This window comes from Melitaea cinxia, chromosome 26 (genome assembly GCF_905220565.1).
Source record: "Melitaea cinxia chromosome 26, ilMelCinx1.1, whole genome shotgun sequence".
Lineage (NCBI taxonomy): Eukaryota > Metazoa > Arthropoda > Insecta > Lepidoptera > Nymphalidae > Melitaea > Melitaea cinxia.
This window is the reverse complement of record NC_059419.1, coordinates 1,749,760-1,762,048: the sequence shown is the minus strand read 5'-3', so window position 1 is coordinate 1,762,048 and position 12,289 is coordinate 1,749,760. Positions and strand designations below refer to the sequence as shown.

General features: G+C 34.3%; 1 protein-coding gene across 1 annotated transcript; it reads left to right on the top strand.

Moving 5' to 3' along the window:
- The first annotated feature begins 291 nt into the window (after window positions 1-291).
- Window positions 292-10,047, top strand: LOC123666620 (phospholipid scramblase 1-like). Its single transcript, XM_045600712.1, has 6 exons — window positions 292-384; window positions 3,170-3,339; window positions 4,799-4,940; window positions 5,959-6,070; window positions 7,209-7,344; window positions 9,912-10,047. The coding sequence occupies exons 1-6, from the start codon at window positions 292-294 to the stop codon at window positions 10,006-10,008; spliced, it is 750 nt and encodes a 249-aa protein (XP_045456668.1). The 3' UTR covers window positions 10,009-10,047.
- The last annotated feature ends 2,242 nt before the right edge of the window (window positions 10,048-12,289 follow it).

Below are 12,289 nucleotides of genomic sequence, written 5' to 3'. Positions count from 1 at the left end.
CCGATAGTAAATTTGTTTATTTTTATCGATTTTTTGTAATCAATTTTTGTACAAAAACCAGAAATAAAAGGCTTTTTATTTATTATTTTATTTTATTTTTAATTATAAGTTGATATCTACTGTTTGGAAAATTAATTTTTTTTTAACTTTTTTTAACCTTTAATCTTTTACCACCTCTTTTTATTATAAAACAGAATATAAATAATTATATTAAAATGACAATCGTTGTCAAAATAGAACAATGTAATAATTTTAGATAAAATGAAATTTTGAACGTTGTTTGGGAAAATGATGATGCAAGCCACACCGATCCCTGCGACGCCCGCGGAGCCTTACGCGTATGTGAAGGAGCCCTTAGTACAAGTAGAACAGCCTACGGTCGAGGTAAATACCTGACGTTTGTAAGATAATATGATAACTTTGTCCCCATCTATCTGTTCATCTATATAAAAAACATCAATCGCATAATGTAGTGCTCAGCGTAAAACTCAAGAATTAATGCATAAACTAATTGAGCTACTTTTTGTATCAGTCTTATAATACTTTATAGAAGGTTCGTAAAAGGACAAAATTAAGAAAATTGTTCAGAAAAGTAGAAAATTTCAGAAAACCACTTTTCACGAACTAAAAATAATTATACAATTAGTTGCCAACAGTTATTTGGTAGTTATGCACGTTCATTTATTCACATTGTTGCTACTTAAGAAACAGTCAAACGTGATCGACAAAAATATTGTTAATTTTTTGAAAAAATATTTGTCATCCTCTCAATGTCTAACTGCTGTTTAGCAGTTCTATCAAAAAAAATCACCGCTTAGTCAGCCTTCACGTCATAATTATAATGATCACAATAATTCATATCTAAAATAAAAAATTACATAAGGTAAACTTTAAACATACTATTAATATATGTATGTTATACCGTAAAATATTTTTTATTTAACTAGGTCTTCAAATCAGCGTACGGCTCACCTGATGGTAAGCGATTACCGTAGCCTACAGATGCCTGCAACACCAGAAGCATCGCTAGCGTGTTGCCGATTCTACCGCTGACCCTCTCCAGGAGCTCTGGCCACCTTACTCACCACAGGAACGCAACTTGAGAACACTATTGTTTAACTGTGATCTTCTGTTAGGTTGAGGCACCCAGATGGGCTGCTCCAGATTTTGAGTTGGACCTAACCTCAAACCATGGTTAAGGTCAATTTATACAAAAAATTAAATAAATAAAATAATTGAATAAATAAATAAATAGATTGTATACGCTTCAGCCTGTAATAAATATCCCACTACTGGGCATAGGCCTCTTTCCCTATTTAGGAGAAGGATCAGAGCTTAATCCACCACGCTGCTCCAATGCGGGTTGGCGGATATATTGCCTACTATGAGTAACGATCGCTATCAGGTGTACATAATAGCAACCGGGACCGACGGCTTAACGTGCTCTCCAAGACACCGTGGGGAGACCCACAAGGACTGCGAAATACCCAGACTACGGCAAACACCTGTATGGCCAATACAAATGTTTGTCGTGTGCGGGGATCGAACCCGCAACCGCCAGCGTAACAGGTACAATCCATGGCTGTGACCGTTGCGCCAACGCGGCGTCTAATATAATAAAATAGATTGTATATATCTTATAAATATATGAATACGTGAAGCAATAACTTTGTACCACTTTTTACGAAAATTGCGCGGACGCGGGAGTATAAAATTTCGCACACTTGTAGTTTATATAGAGAAGGAGTGCAGAATCCTAATATTTTTTTTAATCGTGCATAAAAAATATATTAAACCAATAAATAAAACATTACACACATTACTTTATTAATGTTCAAACTTATACTTTAAATTAATTATGGTCGAATTTCGACCATTGGGCGCATTAAATAAATATTCTCATCAATCGTTACCGCAATCGTAATAGTTTCTTCACATAATTTCGTTAAATCATAAATCACGGTTACCGGAATTCGTTCTGCGTTTAATATTATTAAAGGAAAACAACAAAATAATATATTAATTATGACGCAAAATACAGGTAGGTATTGTCTTGAGAAAAGTTACTTTGTGTTCCAAACGTTGCAATATCGGGGACAGCTGTTGATGACCGGTAATGTTTTTATTATATACTTTATTGGACATTTGAACAAAGAACAAAATTAAATATACAAGCAATTATAGTTACAAGTGTACAACCAGGCGATCTTATTATTATCACATACATATTCTACGTCTTATATATTAATTATAGTGACAGCTCTGGTCACATGAATCCTATTGTGATTATTTACAGTTTATAAACTAAATCTTGAGATAATTGTGCTCTAGTAGATCGTCGACAATCATTTGTATAATAATAATAATGTACACAGTAATGTATTAATTATAGTTCCCTCGTTTTATTATTAAATTTGTTTTTACATTACATAAACATACGACACTTTTATTTCTTTATAAGCACGAAGTAATGTAGCCCTGTTTTATCTTAGCTTTTATTGTCAGTGCAACAACACTGCCTATTATAATCTATTGATAAATAAATATAAAAAAACTGTAAAAGATATACGAACACAGACATATAAAATAGAGCTCGATGGTGCAATTAACAATATCAATCAAATCAGAATTGTTTTTATTTAGAATATTTTTGTATGCCCGTTTTGTAAATTTATTTATTACTTGCGACCCGCCCCGGTTTCGCACAGGTGTAATGAAGGTACTAAATATAAAATATAAAATAAATATTTGCAATGTAAGCGCAAAAAATGTGTACAACATCACATTAGAAAGCTCTAAAACTATCAGTGTTCCTCTGCTATATATGCATTTATTATACATTCCTTCTCTGGAATACCTTCCTCTGGAATTACTCTATTTACTAAAGAAAACCGCATCAAAATCCGTTGCGTAGTTTTAAAGATTTAAGCGTACAGAGAGTGGAAAGCGACTTTGTTTTATACTATGGAGTGTTTCTATGTGATGAGTTTTTGATGATTGGAATAATTTTCATTTTTTACAAGAAATTTTTAGAAGAAGATCACATGGTCTTAAATGACTAGATCAATCCTACAAATCCTATAATAGTTCATCTACAGATACTGTCTTTGAAGGCACTAAAATAACACTGGATAGCTAGAAAGAGATTGACTAGTTGTCTTTATCTCAGGTACCGGAACCAGAGCCGCGATTTCTCCACGAGCTCTCGTCCGTGGACCGTCTTTTCATCAACAAGCGCCTCAGAGTGAAGAGCGTACTGTTTCTGCGGGGGAAGAAGAACAGGTTCTACGTGAGGACGCCTGAACAGAGTCTGGTGTACACCATCGAGGAAGAAAATAGGTATGTTCGATTGTACTTTGAATCCGACTAACCGACTAACCGACTAACCTATTCATAGATTATATATTCTTTGGATCTTTCGCTTCTTCAATCTGATAAATAAATAAAATTGGCCAAACGCTAACTATACTACCTGTAGTTAGCGCTTGAACGCTGAGATATTCTGTGTCAATAATGACCAAACGGCATCGAGAGCTTTTCGTGCTCTTGAGGTATCGTAATAACTACTAGGACATTGCCTAAACGAGATATAAACGTTGTATGGCGAATGAGTGTGAGACTTTTACCACATGGCGTCTGCAACATCACTGAAATATTGAGAGTTTCAAAATGAAAATCGAGGTAAGTCCCGTATAAGGTTTGTAGTTCAGAATCTTGATCAATGGATCTCTCTTCACCACTCCATCAGAACGATGGTCTAAGCTTAAGTTAATTTGCTAATGTAGTCATTTTTTATTTATCTTAAAAATTTATATTTAAATTTTAAACGAATAGTATTTGAAATGTAACTCTGATGACGTTATGCTTTTAAAATCTTTCAATATTTTTAATCTACGTTTCAAGTCCTTCAATATAGTTTTATTTTTAGTTACTTAGTACTAGACAACAATATTATCGATTTTGTGGCCAATTTAATATGTAATTAATTTACTAATGATGTCATGATAGCTTTATTTTTGTGTCATTGGAGGATTGTCATGGCGCCATTGAATTAGTAAATTTAAACTACTTCACGATCACGTATCGCCTATCCCTTGGGAGCGCCTAGCCTACATAATTTTTACCTTGCGTTTATGGTATGAAAAAAAATCTAATAATTACCGAATATGCTAATTTCTTTTTCCTTTTACTTTAGGAACATTCGACCGTGTGTGTTTTAAAAAATTATTATCAAGGATTTCAACATAATTTTTGAATCGTCTTGAGAACTAAACACAAAAAGCATCACAACCCAAACATAGCCACCAGCCCTATCCAGGTGCTCTGGATACCTTACTCACCACAGCAACACAACACTACAAAATTGAGGTACTTACCCGTTCAGGTTGCTCCAAATTTTAAGCAGTAGTTCTCCTCTCAAGCTGCTCCAAAGTTTGAGCAGGATATTTCTGCCCTACCTCATATAATCTAATATATAAAATTCTCGTGTCGCGGTGTTTGTAGGTAAACTCTTCCGAAACAGCTATACCGATTCTCATAAAATTTTGTGAGCATATTGGGTAGGTCTGAGAATCGAACAACATCTAGTTTTCATCCCCTTCAATGTTAACCACCACCCCAATTTTTTTTTTTTTTTTTTTTTGATAAATTATTTATATTTTATTTTATCATAATTTGGCGTTGAAAAATACATACAACCCTAAATTTTCACCCTTCCACTATCAACCCCTATTTTTAAATAGCGTTTAGCGGTAAGACAACGTTTGCCGAGTCAGCTAGTTGAATATAAAATTTCCAGCTGGTGGGTGGGCTACTTCTGTTACGGTCTCCGACCACTACAGCTGCACGTGAGAGACCAGACTGGAAAAGAGGTGATGCGCATCAACCGCCCCTACGCCTGCACATCGAGAGTGTTACCGTGTCACCTGCAGCGTATACAAGTACAGCTTTTATTGTTGTTAATGTGACCGTATATTTTTTAACATCGTTAGTTTATCTGCACTAATATTATAAAGCTGAAGTGTTTGTTTGTTTGTTCGCAAAATCTCGGGAAGTACTTACTGATTCGAATTGAAAAATTATTTTTGTCTGATAGCCCATTTATCGACAAATGTAGCATCACTCGATATCGGCCATTTTGTTCTTCAGATTAAGACGTGCAAAATCGCGAGGCACCGCTAGTAAGTAATATTTTTCTTCAGATTAAGACGTGTAAAACCGCGGGGCACTGCTAGTAAGTAATATATAAAATACAAACCGAGACATTACCGTATCTGATGTTCTCCAAAAAGGCCAATGAAATACCATATGCGGATTTAAGCAAATTAAAAAATGTACATATGAGTTGCTACCCACTTCAATAGCATTTTGCTATATCGAGTATCTAATTGATAACTTATTGGGAAGGCTTAGCGTAAATATTGCAATCAAAATTTCACGAATAAAGACATTATTTATCTTATATAAATAAAAATGATGTTGCTAAGGCTAAATTTTACTAATGGCTAAAATGTTGTTAATGGCTCGACGAATTCGGCTATTTTTTTTTTTTTGTAAGTTCCATAAAGCCTACGAAAGGTGTTAATAGTAAATAAATAAAAAATAAAATTATTAAAAAAATAATTTTTACTATTAACTTTTGACACAACGAAGTCTGTCCGGACAGCTAGTTATGCATAAAATTGAATTAAAAAAATGAAACATAACTAACAATGTCTAAAGTTAATACAGTGACGATGACGTGTAACACACGATTTCATACATCTTTAATAAAAAACAGAACCATTTTTTTTTTTTGAGTATCAATACTCGTAAATGACTATTGTATTTCCTCAACTGTCTCTTCATACCGCTTGATTGTGTCGTAACGATTTAGTCAGAAATTAAATTTAAAAAAAATCTCTTAATTATCTGACAGATACCAAAATTCGTAATGGATAACTGAATCTCGTTCCCTAGGTGTTTTCTCCGCCAGGAACAAGTATAGGCAGCATTGAGCAGATCTGGACGGCGGTGAGACCAGAGTATGTTGTCAAGCGAGAGGACGGCGAGGAAATCTTCTGGATTCGTGGTAAAATAGCCCAAAGTTATGAATCACAGTGCCGTTTGAATTTCTCAAGTACCTAATTGTATTATTCTTGTTCATCGAAATAGCCTTTGATGTGTGTTTTCTTAGAATATTTGGCTTGTTTTTTTTTTTTTTTTTTCTAGGAATATGTTTACATCTTGAAGGTTTGATGATTTAAAGTGGGTCTAAAAAGGTCTACGATTCTAAAACACAGATTCTCCGTCATAAAACTTAGGTTTAAATACTCAGTGATTACTATGAAATTTAATGACATAGTTACGTTTTCCTGTAATGTCGGCGCCGCGGCGGCTACTTTTATGGTTTTCGCGAGTCCTACATACATATCAAGTCTTCATTCTAATTTTAACCTTTAAAAGTCTCTTGCTGTTTTGACGAAAAAAAAAAGAAAATTTGTGGTCTTTCAGACCAAAAAAATTAAGGAAAACTTTGGGATGAGTAAATGAGACATTACGTACACGTCGTAACTCTCTTTTTATCTTCACTAACGTATAACTCGCTCTCAACTTCCTTTCGCCTCACCTGATTACATTTTTCGTAACGTTTTTGTCACGCATTCACCAGCTTACTCCCCAAGTCAAGCGTACGTAAAGAAGTTTAATATTATGATAAGTAGAAAAGGAAAAATCAGCTTCCAGCGCGCGACCAGCGTCCACAACGAATTACACATATTAAAAATTTTATTTACATTTAGTATATTTTGTTTATACGCTTTTATACTTTTCTTTTTTATTTCTACTCTTTTATCTTATTTGTTACAAATCCTTTGTGTATAAATGTATGCTTGTTTCATATATTTGAACAGAGAGAGCATCGCTAAGCTTGGGTTAGTTTGTAGGATTTAGTTTAAGTTACAGTTCATTTAATATAATGGATCCGACGACGACTTCAGTATATAAATACTAAATAAGGACTAACTTCCCTGTGTACAACAACAGTCCGTAAATTAAATAATAAAAAAAAGCTCCCGGGGAGCGACAAGGCTACGTTTAGCTACGCGCTTGGGATACTTCTGGTGTTGCAGGCGTTCATAGCCTACAGTAAACGTTTATCATCAAGTGGGCCGTATCCTCGTTACCTTTTAAGTATAAAAGTAAAGGAAATGAAAGTCGTCGTCTCTCAGGACCAAGAGTGACCATCAGCTGCTTCCGCGACATCAAGTTTCACATCTACAAGGCGGATGGAGCAGCCGTCGGGAGTACTTGCAAGCGCTGGCAGGGATTACTGCATGCTATGTTCTTGGCACCTGTTACTGATCGGTAAGTAGAATGTTGGGGAGTAGCTTATTGGTCGAGAATAGGGCAAGGGCACACAACAGAGTACAGCTATGAGCGTATTAGAAACACTCGTATATACCTACAATAATTGTGTTTGCTCGCAAACGAAAAAAAAACCGGCTTCAATTACATCGACGAGTAATACAACGTAGATCGACGAAAAAATAGTCAAGTAACTACGCGTTATCAAAGATTACTCAAAAGTAGTTATCAGATCTCAACAAAATTTATATGTGACCACATGACAAACATCAGCTTTCGATTAAATTAAAAATTATTAAAACGGTACACCCAGTAATAAGTTATTACGGATTTTTAAGAGTTTCCCTCGATTTCTCTGGGATCCCATCATCAAATCCTGGTTTCCTTATCATTGTAGTAAACTAGGGATATCTTCTTTCCAACAAAAAAAAAGAATTATCAAAATCGGATCATAAACGACGGAGTTATCCCCGAACATACATTTTAAAAAATATAGGTCGAATTGGGTAACATCCTCCTTTTTTGAAGTCGGTTAAAAAATAAATTTTTGAAATATTGCTGATTTATAGTTAATACGTAATACGTCATATTTATCATGATTATCGTGAGTGCTGAGTTCCTGAGTTTTAGATGCGTGGAAGCGCATTTACATCTCAAATATTTTACTATTGATTATTAAAATTATCAAAATCAGTACACCCATTAAAAAGTTATTGCCGATTTTCAAAAGTTTCCCTCGATTTTTCTGGGATCTCATCATCAGATCCTGGTTTCCTTATCATGGTACTAAGCTAAAGATATCTCCTTTCCAACAAAAAAAGAATTATCAAAATCGGTACATTCAGTAGAAAGTTATGCGGTATAATACAACGTAGGTCGACGAAAAAAGCGTCAAGTAAAAACGAATTATTAGATATAACTCGAAAAGTAGTTGTTAGATCTCAAATAAATTTAAATGGGACCAATTGACACACACCACCTTTCGATTAAAAGAAAATTTGTCGAAATCAGTCCACACGGTCAAAAGTTCTGATGTAACATATATAAAAAAAATACAGTCGAATTGAGAACTTCCTCCTTTTTTGGAAGTCGTTTAAAAAAGAGTTCCTAAACTATATGTCAAATGTTTTGAGTGCAAATTAGAACAGGATCTGAAGACTGTGACAAGTGTTTTACAAAGAAATCATATTGTTTCTAAGTTAGGGATGACAATGGCGTCCAAAGCGTAGTTAGTGTAGTTGGTGTACGGAAGTGTTTTGACGTGTCGTAAATCAAGGGGTTGTTACACCTAGTAGTTGACTAAGCTGAAAAAATTACCAGAAAATGATTGTTGGTACTAAGCTATTTTTTTATAATATTGTAGGGTTCGCTTCAGCCTGTCATATCCCACTACTGGGCATAGGCCTCTTTCCCCATATAGGAGAAGGATCAGAGCTTAATCCACCTCGCTGCTCCACTGCGGGTTGGCGGATATATTCCCTACTATGAGTAACGATCGCTACCAGGTGTATATGATAACAACCGGGACCGACGACTAAACGTGCTCTCCGAGACTCGCTGGGAAGACCCACAAGGACTGCACAAAGACCCAGACCACGGCAAACACCTGTATGGCAATACAAATGTTTGTCATGTGCGGGGATCGAACCCGCAACCGCCAGCGCAACAGGTACAATCCATGGCCGTGACTCCGCGTTGGCGAAAAAATGCGATGGCGGCATAAAATATTAATTTTTGAAAAAATGTTTGGCGATCAAACGTAAAAATCTGAATTTCGATGATAAAAATCACTACATCTTGCTTAATATTAAAATGTACGGATCAACAAAAAACCCTTCGATCAACGGCTGCTTTTTAATTTAAGCTATTTCGAGAAAAACGCGTTTAAAATTGAACGTCGAACGTACAACGATAAAATGTAATCTATAATATATATAAACGCGAAAAGTCACTCATCACGAAATCTCCAAAACTATAACACCTAAAAACTTGAAATTTGGCAGGTAGGCTCCTTATAGGACGTAGACATCCGCTAAGAACGGATTTTATGAGAAACGACCCCTAAGGGGGTAAAACGGGGGTTGGAAGTTTGTATGAAAGTCCTATTTTTTTTGAAGTAAGAGACTTGAAATTTCAAATGTAAGCTCTATAGATGGTAAAAAGGTCTCCAAATAATGTATCTTTAGAAATCAATCCCTATTTGGGGTTAAAACGGGGGATAGTAGGTTGGCTCACTGATCACGAAATCTCCGAAACTATAACAGTTACAAACTTGAAATTTGGTAGAAAGGCTCCTTATAGGGCGTAGACATCCGATAAGAACGGATTTTGCGATATTCCACCGCTGAGAGGGTTTAATTGGGGTCGAGAGTTTCACTGGAAGTTTACCGATACTGATTTCAACGCGGGCGAAGCCGCGGGCACTGCTAGTTTTTACATATAATTGATACACCAATGCTCGGCCTACAAACCTGCAGACGCAGTTACCTCAGAAATACTAACATGGTGATTTTTATTCACAATTTGGTTACGGGTTAACAATTTATTGATTTGTTTGACATTTTTAGATTTGGCGTCGCCTTCGAGAGAGATCTGTCGGTTGAAGAAAAAGCGTTACTTCTTGCAGCGACGTTGTTGCTAGATTATATGTACTATGATGTATAGTTCATTTATATTTAAATATATTTTGGCATTTTTAATATATATTTTATTTTATTTTCGTATGTTTATGTAAACTCGAAAGTCTACGGGGATAATTAAGATACATGAACACAGATGTTCTGAAAATTTAAAACATTTGATAATATTATGACTAAAAATTAGAACATTTTAGATCAATTTAATTAGCTGCCTTTCTTCCTATGCTTTATAAAATATTAAAAGATTTGTAGGCTGGGCTGCGTTCAGTAAACTTTGCGACGCCTTTCTCGTTCATAAATCCTCAGTTTTGAAACAAAGACATTAGAATTATATGTTTTAACATTAATGATGTATAATCGGGCATAGCGTTGCAAAACCGTTGGTTTCAAAGTTTCTCATTAGTTCAAAAGGATCGGGTAATAAGACAAGAAGCAGAGCCGTGCTCGAAGTTTCCGAAACCGACTGTAACAAAGATGTTTCCTATAAGAATTGGAATAATCAACATTATTATCGCGTTTTGATTTCTGACCCTATAGGGGTGAATAGTTCATAAAACTGATCCGAAGGTACAGTGATGGATCATATAATGTCAAGGACCACTCCTAGCACGCGCGTTGTTACACGACCCCTCAGTTCAACAAACATCTCAGAGAGGAACCACTGGTTTCTTGAAGCGAATAGTCTTGAATATTGGAATCTATAAAAAACCTATGTTCGACACATAAAAAAATCCAATATAATGATAACTAAAATCAAAATCAAACATGACTTTACTCAAGTAGGCTTCGCAAGCACTTTTGAATCGTCATTTCTTAAATTAAAATTACATTTTTTTAGTTAATTAATTTTAGTAAAAAGTACCTACCACTAAGATAAATAAATACCTATCGATATTATCCTAGCTATAATAAATGATTTTTTGGTATACAGTGTTATATTATAATAATATTTTAAATAAGGTAATAAATAACAAAATTAAAAAATAATTTTCAAATAATAATTCTCAGACAATTCAAAATATTCGTAAATAAATAGTCCATCACAGTTACAAACTTTAATAATAGCATTTACATTCGCAACGATCGTTACGAGTAATGGTCATAAACAGAAATAATAAAAATCAAATTCGATGATAAAGTACAAAATAAAATGTCGAACGCACCGGAACTCGATCTTACAGTCAACTCGATTCAGTTTATTATCGCTTAAAACATTATACATATTGTAATGAGGGGACATCTTTCGTTATACTTTAAATGCATTTTTCGCTTTTACACAAAAACGACGATTTCCCCTTAAAAATTAATGTCCTGCGCCACCCCTATTTGCATTGTGCTTAAAAACTTTTTTCTCCGCGCCAGATGTCCAACGTAAATGGCGCGAAATTTTGACAGAACGTATAATTTTTAGCGCTCACAATGACAGATAAGAGAAATTAAAAAAAACTCAATATTAGGTACTTTATGGAACCCTTTTCCAAAGGATTGAATTCAATTACACATATTCAGGGTGAAAAAATGTGTAATAAAAGGGTGTTTTTTACACAATTTTGGAAATCGGGGATTTAGCTTATGTAGGTCAATGGATGTATTTAGTGAATTAAGTTTTTTGTTAATTTTTTTACGACATAAAACCGTGGCGCGCGTCTGTCACGTTTGGAAAAGCAAGGGTTTAAAAACTAAACAATGGCTTTTTAGAAAATGATTTAGAGTTTTTTTTTTACACTAAATCTCGTAACGAATTTTTTTTTTTGATAAAAGTGTAATTTTTGAAAGCTATTTTTTATCAGAAACGATAGTATCAATATCGTAAAATTATTACATGATTGATTGCGTATTGTTTGTTACGCGAGATTTCGATCAATGTCAATTTCGTAATAAAGAACATTTTATTTATTAAATACAAACTTTTAGTACTATTTTAGGTGTTCTATAATAGTGTTTTTGATTATTCTATATTTTTTTTAAAACCTTTTGTTCCTCTTCTAAAAACTTTTCAATTCATCTCATCAAAAGGAAGAAAACCGATAATAGTGTTATACTTATCACCAACCAGGCAGTTGATCAGCGTTATCCTTATTCGGTTCCATTTCACTTTCAGAGTTTTACAGGAGAAAAGGAATTTGACCAAAATATTTACAAATATACAGACCCATGCAGTTCAAACTAGTGTTCTATAATATCCTGTAATATAAATATAATTCTAAACACCACGATTTATATGTAAATAAGGATATTTACCATGTTGCAGATTATTTTTAGTGCAACTGTTTGCAATAGTACCGACACATTTGCATACAACTAGG